The sequence below is a fragment of the Lemur catta genome, chromosome 13, assembly GCF_020740605.2.
Source record: "Lemur catta isolate mLemCat1 chromosome 13, mLemCat1.pri, whole genome shotgun sequence".
NCBI classification, from domain to species: Eukaryota; Metazoa; Chordata; class Mammalia; order Primates; family Lemuridae; genus Lemur; species Lemur catta.
In genome coordinates, this window is record NC_059140.1 from 4630104 (window position 1) to 4643801 (window position 13698).

The window sequence follows — 13698 nt, forward strand, 5'->3', positions numbered from 1 at the left end:
CAGAAGCCTCTGTAAAGAGTTCAGCAGCTTCCTGAGGGCTGTTTTCCGTTCTGTGGAACAACGTGGGAAGATAGGCTTTTCCACACTGACCTCTTCCTAGCAACACAGCCGCCTAGGGCTTGTTCAGATGCAGCCTCTCAGGCTCCACCCCACTTACTGAGCCAGAATTTGCACTTTTACTAAGATACCCAGATAATTTGTATGTACATGCAAAAATCCCTGTTCCAAAACCCTGATCCAAATTTAGAATTTTTGAAGTATTCTATGTTTTTATTTTTATTTTAAACTTTTTCTGTGGAACTAATTTCAAAGTTGGGAAAGATTGTAAGAATAGCACAGAGACTTCCAAATACCCTTTACTTCATTTTCCCCATTCATTCTCTCTCTTTCTCTCTAACTCCACCCCCCCCATTTTAGTTTTCCCTAAATCTTTAGATAATTAGATAACAGACATTTTTGCACCTTTATGCATGCCAAGGGGGATTATTTGCTAAACACAAGGACAATGTCTTATATAACCACAATACCGTTATCACATTGTGGAAATTTAACACTGAGACAATAACTGTCCAGCATCACTGCTTCTCATGTCGTCCTTTCTCTCACATTTCTTCCTCACATCTTCTGTGTCTGTCATGCCATTGAAGTGACAGCGGTATGTTCTGAAGAGTAGAAGGATAGTTGTGATATAGACTTCTCTCAGGTGGGGTGTGACTCACAGTGACATTCAAGTCACACGTTTTGCAGGAGTACCATGCTGGGTTGTGTGCGTCCCAGTGGGGTACATCGAGCGGCATCAATGGTAGTGTGCCCTGCATGGGTCATGTCAGCTGTGGTCACTGGGATAAGGGGTCTGAAGGGATATTTAACAGTATGCACATGCACAATTTACGTGTAATTGTTCCATAGGTGCTTATTTTTATGTTAACATTCTTTTAATGGTCACCAATATGATGACTTAAACTGCTCTCTATATTTTTACTTTTCTATTTTTTAATTTTTATTTATTTTTTGTTTCTTGTTTTTTTTTTTCTGAGACAGAGTCTTACCCTGTTGCCCGGGCTAGAGTGCCGTGGCATCAGGCTAGCTCACAGTAACCTCAAACTCCTGGGCTCCAGCGATCCTCCTGCCTCAGCCTCCCGAGTAGCTGGGACTACAGGCATGCGCCACTTGGCCTGGCTAATTTTTTCTATTAGAGACCGGGTCTCGCTCTTGCTCAGGCTGGTCTTGAACTCCTGAACTCAAACATTCCTCCTGCCTCTGCCTCCCAGAGTGCCAAGATTACAGGCGTGAGCCACTGCACCTGGCCCCCATTTACCTGTTGATGAATACTTGGGTCACTTCCATTTTTGGCTCTTATGAATGAAACTTCTTTGAACATGCATGTATAAGTTTTTGGTGGACATATGTCTTCCTTTCTCTTGGGTAATTACCTATGAGTGAAATTGTCATAGGTTACGTATATGATTAAATATGTGAGAAATGGCTAATTCCCTTCTCTAGTGGTTTACCACTTACATTCCTGCCAGCAGTAGATTAGTTACAGTTACTCCACATCTATACCAAATTTTAAATTTTGGTCATTAAAGTAGATATTTCAGGCCTAGCACAGTGGCTCACGCCTATAATCCCATCATTCTGGGAGGCCAAGGCAGGAGGATCACTTGAAGTCAGGAGTTAAAGACCAGCCTGAGCAAAATCAAGACCCATCTCTATAAAAAACAGAAAAATTAGCCGGGTGTGGTAGCACATACCTGTAGTCCAAGCTACTTGGAAGGCTGAGACAGAAGGATCACTTGAGGACAGGAGTTCTGCACTCTGCCCAGGGCACAGAGGGAGACTGTCTCAAAAAAAAAAAAAAATAAAAGAAAGACAAAAAAAGTAGATATCTCATTGTGGATTTAATTTGTATTTCCCTCTTGACTAATGAGGTTGAACATCTTTTCATGTGCTTGTGAGCCATTTATACATCTTGTGTTGTAAAGTGTCCAAATCTTTTCCCTGTTTATATATTAGGTTGCTTGTCATCTTACTGTGTTTTAAGAACTTTTAAATATATAAATATATATATATATATAAATATATAAATATTTCTGGATAAAAGTCCTTTTTCAGATATTTGTATTATACAATATTTTCCACCAGTCTGTGACTTGCCTTTTCATTGTTTGAATGGTGTCTTTTGAAGATTAGACATCTTTAACTTTGATGAAGTCCAATTTATCAGTGTTTCATGGTTTTATACTTTTTGTGTCCTAACAAATCTTTGTTTACTCCAAGGCCACAAAGATTTTTCTTCTGTATTTATACCTTTAGGAAGTTTTACAATTGAAGGTTTTACATTTAGATCTTTGACTCATTTTAAGTGATTTTTTTTTTGTATATGATGTGAGGTGTAGGGATCTTTTTTTTAATGTTGATATTTTGTTCTTTCAGCACTATTCACTGAAAAGATTTTTCTTTCCCCCATCAAATTGCCTTGTCACCCACATTGAAAATTAGTTGTTAACATACATCTGTACATCTGGACTATGCCCATTACTGACCTATGTTTTGATCCTTTATGCAATACCACTATAACTTTATAGCAAGTTTTGCTATGGGATAGTATGAATCCTCTGACTTGATTCTTGTTTTTTAGAATTCTTTTGGCTACTCTAAGTGTTCTGTGTGCCTGTATAAATTTTAGAACCAGCTCATTCATTTCTAAAACTAGCCTCCTGGAGTTTAGTATAGGACTGCACTGAATCCATAGATCAGTGTAGGATGAATTGACATCTTAACAATATATGGAGTCTCCTAGTCCAGGAATATGTTAAATTCTTCCATTTATTTAGTTCTTCACTATTCAGCTCAGGTAAATATTTTGTAAACATTTTTTAAAGAATTTCATATTTTTGATGCTATTGTAAACGATATGTTTTTTAAAATATATCTATGTCTATCCATATATATATCATCATCATCCAGTTGTTTGTCACTAGTATACAGAAATACAATTAGGCCAAGTGTGGTGGCTCACATCTATAATCCTAGCACTTTGGGAGATCAAGGTAGGAAGATCAGTTGAGGCCAGGAGTTCAAGACCAGTCTGGGCAATACAGCGAGACCCTATCTCTATAAGAAGAAACTATTTTAATTAGCTGGGCATGGTGTCACGTGCTTGTTGTCCTAGCTACTCAGGAGGCCGAGGCAGAAAGATCACTAGAGCCCAGGACTGTTGGAGGTTACAGGGAGCCACAATCCTGCCCCACCGCATTCCAGCGTGGGCCACAGAGTAAGACCCTGTCTCCAAAAAAAAAAAAAAAATGACTTCTATATATTTACTTTGTATCCAGCAACCTTCTTATATTTTCTCATTAGTTACTATAGCTTTCTGAAGATTCCGGAGGTTTTTTGTGATTGGTTTGTGGGAATTTGGGCTTCTTAGGCTACAGTGGGGTTTAAAGTGTTTCCAGTATGACATTTTTATGATGAAATTCCATGATTTTTTTTTGAATCTTCATCAAAGTGATGATTGATAATGGTATTTTATATGAATTTTTCATCTATTAGTGAAGGTGATCTTTTTCTTGTATGTTTTTAGATGCCTACTTTTGTGGTCCATTTTCTTTTTCTATTGGGCTAGAAGGCTTTTCCAGTTGTATTCCATGGGCTCTGGGTATACCCTTTGCCTTTCATAAATGATATACATTTGTTTTCAGCTTGTCACTTATCTTTTAATTTCATTTATGCTGTTTCATTGCTGTAGATTTTTATAATTTTTATGTAGAACATCTGCCAGTCATTTTTTCATATAGTTTCTTTATTTTTATCCCCTGACAGACCTTTTTTAAAAATCTTTTGGTTCTCTAATGCTTTTACTTTAATTATGATTAAGAATCTACTTGTATTTCTAAATAGTCAATAATTTATATCAGGCACATTGGATAAAAATCATCTTTCTCTTTCCTCATCATTTTGTTCTTTCTTGTAAATTAAATTTTTGTTGACCAAATTTTGTTTCTGTACTTTTTCTTCTCTATCAGTCTATTTGTTCCAAAATCACATTTCTGATTTCAAAGCTCTTTTATCAAAATTATTACCATACTAATTTGTTAAATACTTTCTTGATACTGATCCTTTACCACCAATATTACTGATTACTTATACCACTGTGAATGATTGAGACACATTTAGATTATATTTAACTTTTTTTTTTTTTTTTGAGACAGAGTCTTGCACTGTTGCCCAGGCTAGAGTGAGTGCCGTGGCGTCAGCCTAGCTCACAGCAACCTCAAACTCCTGGGCTTAAGCGATCCTACTGCCTCAGCCTCCCGAGTAGCTGGGACTACAGGCATGTGCCACCATGCCCGGCTAATTTTTTCTATGTAGATTTTTAGCTGTCCAAATAATTTCTTTCTATTTTTAGTAGAGACGGGGTCTCGTTAAGGCTGGTCTCGAACTCCTGAGCTTGAGCGATCCACCCGCCTCGGCCTCCCAGAGTGCTAGGATTACAGGCGTGAGTCACAGCACCCGGCCATATTTAACTTTTTAAAATTGAGATAGTGTTATCCTTTCTGTCATAATAGTGAAATATATCCACTATTTAAAACTACAAGCCAATTTTTAAAAAAATGCACTAGAAATATAGACAAGGAAAATAAATGTGCATCTCAAACAAGATGAAACCCAGTTCTGCAATAAACCCGTGAGGCGATACCCGTCAGAGAAAGAGGAGTTATAATGCTATGGTTGCTGCACACCCAGGGCACCTCCAGAGTCGCAGACACGTGACAACACCCAGTGCTGGCAAAGGTGTTTGGAGACAGGGGTACCAGTGTGCTGCTGTTGGGAGTGTACTTGGTACTACACTTGAAGAATGATGTGGAAATATTTAATATTGATGAAGATGTGTTCCCAGTGGTCTAGGATAGTAATTCTCCTACATGTATACACTAGAGACACTTTTACATATGGACAAGGCAGATAGACAAGAGAGTTCATTGAACTGTTGCTTATAATAGCAAAATACTGGAAGAAACCTAAACATTATTGATAGAGAATGGGTAAAATCAACTGTGTACTCTGAATTTGAACACATTTATTTAAGTCAACGAGCTAGACCCACCTGTACTGACGTGAAGTAATCTTAACCGTGATGGTGAGTATAGCGCAAGTTTAACACTTGAAATCAAACAGAACAGTTTTTTAAATGTTATCATGATATCATTTCAAGCTGTATTCAGATGTTGTTGAATTTAAAAGGCATGCACTGAATATTAAACACCATGTCCAGAGTGGAGGGCAGGGGGACTGGGAACAGAAGCTCAGAGACCACAGTCCCACCTGAGACACCCACGCCCTGCCAAAGAAAATCTAAGATCACTGTATGGCAGCAATTTTTAAATCTTAGTGGTGGGTACATGAGTATTTTGTTTCTTTTCTTTTTTTATTTTTTTTTTTGAGATAGAGTTTTGCTGTCTCATCTGGGCTAGAGTGTAGTGGCATCACCACGGCTAACAGCAACCTCAAACTCCTGGACTCAAGCAATCCTCTTGCCTCAGCCTCCCGAGTAGCTGGGACTATAGGCATGTGCTACCATGCCTGGCTAATTTCTCTAATTTTTGTAGAGACAAGGCTCGCTCCTGTTCAGGCTGATCACCATTTTTAATAATGCATTAAAAATGACTCATGCTCAGAACAAATCCTCAGACACTAGGGAAAAACATGAAGAAGAGAAGTAACCTCCATGGAATAATGTGTTGTATGTCCTTTTACATATCTTTGCATATATCTCTGATTATTTCCTTAGGAAAATTTCCTGCAGATGAATTACTGGATCTCAGAGTTTGCTTCTGTTACATGCTCCCAAGTATTGTCTATAAACGTGCGTTCTCCTAAGTGTGTCTGAGGACCCATTTTCCTGCATTCTCAGCGACAGTGCAGCATCGTGCATCATGCTTCCGATCTTTGCTGCTTGGATGAGATTTTACACACACACACACACAATAATAGTTGTAAATATATGGAAGACTGTTGAATTTCTCTTGTATTCCTGAGAGTTGACATGTAAAGACACAATTTATATTTAGCAAAGTTTCTCTCTGTATTTTTCCTGGGTTTTAGTTTAAAAGAAAAAAGTGTGTGTGTGGAGAAGGATGAGTACAAAGGTACCAGAGAACATTCATTGAAAACTCTCCTTCCCAGCCCTGTCCCGGATGCCTGGGCACTGTCACCCAGGGAAACCATCTGGCAATAACCGGCAGTCTTCCAGAGATTTAGGCAGATGCAAGGACATATGTCTAAAAAATTATTCTATTTTGTTTCTTTTTTATTTTTCACATAGATGTTAGTAATACAAAAGTCCTACAAATTGTATTTTTTCTCTATAAAAATTTTATTTTGAAGTCCTTTCCGATTAATTGTATAAAGGTCTTCTGGTATTATATGGATGTACCATCATTTTAAAAGTTAAAAATTGTTTTTTTTTTTTATGCACTCCCGTGGTCCATTATTTAAAGTGTATTAGAAAGTTTCCCTGCTACACCTAACCCCAAGGTCTCAGCTCCGTCTTCAGAAGCAGCTGACCTTCTCGACTTCTGAACGTGGTGGCAGTCCAAACTCCCTTCTGCACAGGGGCTTTGCCTGTTACGATATACCTTGGAGAGAATTTCTCTTCAGTACAGAGAAGCCCTCACCCTTTCTAACATATATGAGCATCCCTTGGTAGTTTACATAATCATTTCTTTTGTTGATGGTCATGAAGGTTGTTTTCAGTCTTTTTTTTTTTTTAGACAGAGTCTTACTCTGTCACCCTGGGTAGAGTGCAGTGGCATCATTGTAGTTCACTACAACCTCAGACTCCTGGGCTCAAGCGATCCTCCTGCCTCAGCCTCCTGAGTAGGTGAGACTACAGGCATGCACCACCATGACTGGTTGATTTTTATATTTTTAATAGAGACAAGGTCTCGCTGTCGCTCAAGCTGGTCTTGAACTGCTGACTTCAAGCAGTCCTCCCACCTTGGCCTCCCAGAGTGCTAGGATTACAAGCATGAGTGACCCCACCCAGCCTGTTTTCAGTCTTTAACTGTTATATCAGTGCTGCAGTGAAGGAGTTTATACAGACCTCACATTGCACACATACAAAGTAAACTCTAGAAATGGAATCTCTGCAGTGAAGGGTGAGCACACTGGTAATTTGGTGGACATTGCCCGGCAGCCCACCGTGGGAGCTGTGGGTGTGCAGCCTGAATAGGAAGGCCTGTTGGTGGCCACATCCTTGGCCACCCCATGAGGCATCCACTCTCTGGATTCTGCCAAACAAAGCAGGCGTGAAGTAGTTCTCAGGGTAGGAATTATGAGGCAGCATGGACCCCGGAGCCTGGGCCCCGCCCCTCTCCCCTAGTGCTATGGTCTGAATGTTTGCATTCCCTCAAAATTCTTATGTTGAAATTCTAACCCCCACAGTGATGGTATTAAAAGGCTTTCAGAGATGATTAGGTTATGGGGTGGGATGAATGAGATTAGTGCCCTTATAAAAGAGGCCCAAGATTCTGTGAAGAGGAAATTGAATACAAAAGAGAGAAAGAAAGAGACGGAAAAGAGGCCCCGGAGAGCTGCCATTCCCCTTCTGCCGTGTGAGAACATAATGAAACGAGGAACAAGGAAATGCACCCTCACCAGAACCCGGCCGTGCTGGCGCCCTGGTTAGAGACTTCCCAGTCTCCAGAACTATGAGAAATACATTTCTGTTGTTTATAAGCCACCCAGTCTATGGTATTTTGTTATAGCAACCCAGATGGACTAAGAAACTTGGTACCAAGAAGTGGGGGTACTGCTATAACAAATACCTACAAATGTGGAAACAGCTTTGGAACTGGATAACGGGAAGAGTTTTGAAGTGCAGGCTAAAGAAAGCCTACGTTGCTGTGAACAGACTTTTGCTTGTTTGTTGTGAGACAGGGTGTTGCCCAGGCTGAAGTGCAGTGGTGAGATCACAACTTACTACAACCTCCGACTCCCAGGCTCAAGCAATCCTCCTGGCTCAGCCTCTGGAATAGCTGGGACTACAGGTGTACACCACCACACCCGGCTAATTTCTCAATTTTTTGTAGAGACGAGGTATTGCTATGTTGCTCAGGCAGGTCTCAAACTCCTGGCCTCCTGTGATCCTCCTGCCTTGGCCTCCCAAAGTGGTAGGATTGTAGGTGTGAGCCTCTGTGCCTGGCCTAACAGACTGTTAAGGGCAATTCTGGTGAGGGCTCACAGAGACAGGAGATCTGTAGAGAAAGTCTCAGGCTTCTTAAAGAATACCTAAGGGGCCGGGCACGGTGGCTCACGCCTGTAATCCTAGCACTCTGGGAGGGCGAGGCGGGTGGATCGCTCGAGGTCAGGAGTCTGAGACCAGCCTGAGCAAGAGCAAGACCCCGTCTCTACTAAAAATAGAAACAAATTATCTGGCCAACTAAAATATATATATAGAAAAAATTAGCCGGGCATGGTGGCGCATGCCTGTAGTCCCAGCTACTCGGGAGGCTGAGGCAGTAGGATTGCTTCAGCCCAGGAGTTTGAGGTTGCTGTGAGCTAAGCTGACGCCACGGCACTCACTCTAGCCAGGGCAACAAAGTGACACTCTGTCTCCAAAAAAAAAAAAAAGAATACCTAACTAAGTGGTTGTGAACAGAATGTTGGTAAAAATATGGACCATAAAGGCTATTCTGATGAGGTCTCAGATGGAAACAAGAAACATGTTACTGGAAACTAGAGGGACAGCTGTTCTTGTTATACATTGGCAAAGAACTTGGCTGAGTTGTGTTTATGTCCTAGTGTTTGTGGAAGGTAGAACTTGCAAGCAACGAAATTGGATATTTGGCTATGGAAATATCTAAGCAAGTTTGCAGCTTGTAAAATGTGAAAAGAGAGAAATGATTTAAAGATGGAATTGCCACTCAAAAGGGGAGCACAACTTAAAGATCAGGAACCATATCTATGTTGAACGGGATGAGAGAGCCTGTTGAGGAGAGAACACAAGAGGTGTAGCGGAATGCACATCGGATTGGGAAATCTGAGCTGAGGCTAGGAGCTACTGTCCAAGACAAGGACTCCCAAGGCAATTCAGAAATCATCAGGACTGTTCCTGCCATCACAGGCCCAGAGGGCAAGAGCTCCAGCAAGCATGGGGCCACAGCAACCCCCTTTTCCCACCCCTGCACCCCCAGACTGGTAGAGTCATCAGTGCAGTTCCAGCCCAAGGGAGCCTTGGACCTCTGAAAGAGGCACAGAGGTGGGGCCACCACGGAGAGCCACCTAGAGTGTGGGGCCACCCAAAGCCAGGAGCAGAGCCACCTGACTCCTGTCCCACCTGGAAGGCAGGACCTCTGACACAGAGGGCCTGGAGGGCAGAGCATCAGGCCGAAGAGGATTATCCTTGAACCTTGGGGTTTAATGTTTGCCCTGTAGGTGTCAGGCTTACTTGAGACCTGCTACTCCTTTTCTTTTTTTCTATTTCTCCCTTTTGAAATAGGAATGTTTACTATCCTATGCCTGTGCCACCATTGTGTTTTGGAAGCACATAACAGACCAGAATTCGAAATAATAGTCACTATAGACTTAAAGAGATCAAAGTTAGTTTTATTCTGAGCCAAGTGTGAGGATTGTAACCCAGAGACGTGGACTCAGGGCAAACTGAGAATGCGTCCCGGCACGGGCTGCGTGAGGCTCAGCATTTTTACGTTCTGTTCATAGAAAGTGGGAGAAGGGGAGAGTGAAGCCGAGGTGGCATTCTTACAACTCTGATTGGTGCTAAATGACTTTGTACATAAGACAAAGCAAATATGTGGCTGACCTATATCGGGTAAAACGTTAACTAGTATGTAGGCATTTTGAGGTCTGGGGAGGGATGATTAATTCTATCCTGCCTCTGTGCTTCATCTGACAGACAAAATTGTAATCAGTACCTGTCAGTGAAATATTTGACAAACCCCAGCCTTGCAAGTGAGAGTTCGACTTTTGTTAATAGGCCTCGTTTTTATTACCCTCTGTCCAAACTGTAGCCATCTTGGGCCACTTCAGAAAATTTTTCTTTTAGGTTTTCTTTTTTCTGGCAGATTTCACAGGTTCACAGCTGCAGAGCAGTTTGTCTTAGCCAAACTCATACCTTGAGTCTCACCCATATCTGATTTAGACAACATTTTGATGAGACATTAGACTTAAGACTTTTGAGTTGATACTGGGAGGAGTTAAAACTTTTTGGGCTCTTGGGATGGAATAGATGTGTTTTACATGCAAGAAAGATACGAATTTGGGGGGGGCTAAGGACAGAGTAATATGGTCTGAATGTTTCTGTCTCCCCCAAAATTCATATGTTGAATTTTGCCAGTGTGATGATATTGGGAGGTAGGACTTTTGGGAAATGATTAGGTCTTTTTTTTTTAAATTTATTTAAATTATTTATTTATTTTTTATTTCAGCATATTATGGGGATACAGATGTTTAGGTTATATATATTGCCTTTGCCCCATTCAGTGATTAGGTCTCGAGGGCAGAGCCCTCATGATGGAATTAGTGTCCTTATAAAGAGACCCCAGAAAGCTGCCTGGCCCCTTCTACCACGTGAGGACATAATGAAAAGGCAGTTGTCTTTGAACCAAGAAGCGGGCCCTCACCAAACACCCAGTCTGCCTCCATCTTGGACTTCCAGCCTCCAGAACTGTGAGAAATGAATTTCTGCTGTTTATAAGCCACTCGGTCTCTGGTACTTTGTGTAGCAGCCTGAATGGACTAACACCTACCTCGTCACTGCACTGAGCCATCCCTGTTGTTCTGTGGTTTCAGAATCGGGCTTCTCCATTCAAGGACATGATCTTGTGCTTCTCTGAAGAGGACTGGTCCCTCCTAGACCCTGCCCAGACTGGCTTCTATGGAGAGTTCATCATTGAAGAGGACTGCAGGGTCTCAATGCCTCCGAGTAAGACTTAACCTCCCCACCCCCAGACCAGGGAACTTAGGGTTCTCACTCTGAGCAAGAGTCAACCTCTTCCCATAAGATCAGGGAACTGGGGCCAGGCGCGGTGGCTCATGCCTGTAATCCCAGCACTCTGGGAGACTGTGGTGGGAGGATCGCTTGAGCTCAGGAGTTTGGGACCAGCCTGAGCAAGAGCGAGACCCCGTCTCTACTAAAAACGGGGGGAAAATCAGGGAACTTGGAGCCACGTCAGATCTGTCTGCTCACCCCCATCCTTGACGGGAGGTCATCTGACCACGGTCTGCCATCTTACCACATGTGGATTGGGCTCACCTGGCTGTTTGTCACACAAAACCAGATAGAACGTGTTCGCTTTTCTCCTATTATTTGTACTTATCCTCTCTTTTCACGCGCGCTTTACACATGATAGGCATGGCCTGTTGGCATCCTTCCACCTTCTCTCTTTTGGGCCCGCTCTGGTTGCTGGCAGGAGCAGATCACTAGTAAACAAATATTTTACCTTTTTTTGTGAACAGACGACCCAGCTGCGCACCCAGATCTCTCCCAGGGAGAGGAGAGCGAGCTACAGGTTTCAGAATTGCAGGACCTCCAGGGGAAAGAAGCGCCCCAGGTCTCCTACTTGGGTGAGTAATGATTCCAGAGCTGGGTAGAAGAGTGGGGGAAGGTTGCTGCCAGCCAGAGAGGCAGGTCTGTTCCCTGGCTTCTCTCTGCGGCCCCCAGATGCCTCCCCTGTCCCCCTCGCTTCTTTCTGTCTTTGTCTTGCACGTCTTGCCTTGTCCCTGACTTCCCCAGAAAGAATCAGGACGATCTTAATTTTGCCAGGTATGGGGATTGTACCCCCTCTACCAGGGACTAGGAAATAATAGGAATTTCTTTCCTCTGCCTATAAGTAACACCTGGCTTGTGCTGATGATCCAGTGGCCGCTCTGAGAGTCAGATACCCAGGACAAGCCTGGTTGGAGAGGGAGTCTCTCAACCTGGCACCGAGCACAGTCCCTTCAGATGCCTCACCTGTCAGTCCTCCCATGCGGCTTTATACAGGGCTGCGTGAGGACACTGAAGCGCGGGGAGGTGCTGGGGCTCAGCAGTGGCAGTCTCCAGTCCTCTTCCAGGCTTTCTGTGTCACTGGAACTTGTAACCTCCATGCCTTGGTGTTTGGAAGCATCTGCGCCTTCAGGGGAAAACAGCTGTGTACAGAGTTGGCAGCAGCCCGCACCTGCTTCCCCTTTGGGGCCCAGAGCTGGCACGGAGCAGACAAGGTCCCGGTGCCCCATCCCCACCAGGAACAGGAATCCAGAGCCTCGGTGTGGCCTGGTGGCTCCGTCCCATCTCTGCCCTGTAGGGTCTGCGCAGGCAGACTGGAGCATATACAGGGTAAACAGGGCCCTGTGGTGGTACCTAAAAACCTACCACAGAAAGTGGAAACGGCCTCTGGGTTGGGGCAGTTACATGTCTCTGGCCGCAGAGTTAGATGGAGCAGAACCAGGATCTGAATTGATTCTGTCTGGCTTCGGAACCCGAGTTCATGGAGCTGGCCTACTTTGCCTTCAAGTTCATTCACTCAGCAAACACTTACTGAGTGGCCACCCTGTGCCAGGCCCCAGGAGGGAGCCCAAGACCACCCTCAGATCACGACGTGGCATCTATTCAGATACTTCCCCCAGATAGCGCTGTAGGTACAAGACAAATCCATTTTTCCATTTTCTCCTCTGGAAAGACCTTCCAAGTCTCCAGCCATTCCAGGTGGAAGAAAGAAGGAAACGGGACGAGCTGCAGGTGCCAGAGTCCCAGACCTGCCAACAGACATCGCCGGCTCAAAGCGCCTGCCCAGGTAAAGGAGGGTCTGGGGCGTGTGGAGGGGCGTGTGCCTGTGTGGACACGCACATGGCGTGTCTGTGTGCGTGTGCGTGGTGGGGGGTGGTTGTGGGGCGTGTGCACGTGTGGTACGGGTGGTGTGTGTTTGTGTCTGGCGTGGAGGTGTGTGCGTGGTGGCAGTGGTGGGGCACGGTACAGTGAGGAGTTAAACTCTCCGAGATCCCCGCTGACCGCTGACCGCGGCTGTGGCGTTATCAGCTGTTGCCCTGGTCCTGTTTTGCTGGGGTCTCTCTCCAGCTGACTCCCAGTCCCAGATTCTCCCTCCTTGCCTTCCTGGGTAGCCTGAGGCAGGATGCTGAGGCAGCACTATTGTAGAGAGTGTATTTCTTCCCTGAGCACGGATGGCCAGAATCCTGGGACAGAGCCCTGGCATTAAACAGCAGGTTTCTGGAATGCCAGAACTGCAAGGAACTTCTGGAAAGTGCGTGTTCCATTACTCCCCTCAGGGATAGCCACAGTATCATCGCTGAGTCATCCTGGTAAAAGTCACCACCTCCAGAGGCAAAGACTAAATTGTTGCTGTTTTTAACATCCTCAGTTTCAGACATTCTTCTAAATACCAAACCCAAGTCTCTGATTCTTGCTCGAACCCGCTGTGTCGCTGTGGTTTTCTGCAGCTGTGGAGACTGACATGCACACATTATCTCTTTCACCTGTGATGCTTTTGAAGGCAAGATTGTGTTATTTTTACCTAGCCCCGTGCAGGGCACGTACCCATTTGTGTTTGGCCCCTGTTGTGGGGACAAAGGGGATTTTATGGTGTGGTAGATCTGAAAGGATGAGACCCCTCCCCACAAGCACCGATGTCCACCCCTGGTTTTCTAAAGAGCATGAGGGGCCCACTGTCCGTTTGGATG

At 44.0% G+C, this 13698-nt stretch overlaps 1 protein-coding gene across 1 annotated transcript in view; it reads left to right on the plus strand.

Annotated features, from left to right (window-relative positions):
• The window catches only part of ZNF496 (zinc finger protein 496), a 38589-nt gene that overhangs the window by 17609 nt on the left and 7282 nt on the right, over positions 1–13698 (plus strand). Inside the window, exons 7-9 of the mRNA XM_045567433.1 lie at positions 10816–10948; positions 11482–11589; positions 12684–12797. Coding sequence (XP_045423389.1) covers positions 10816–10948; positions 11482–11589; positions 12684–12797 — 355 coding nt within the window. The remainder of the gene's footprint in view (positions 1–10815; positions 10949–11481; positions 11590–12683; positions 12798–13698) is intronic.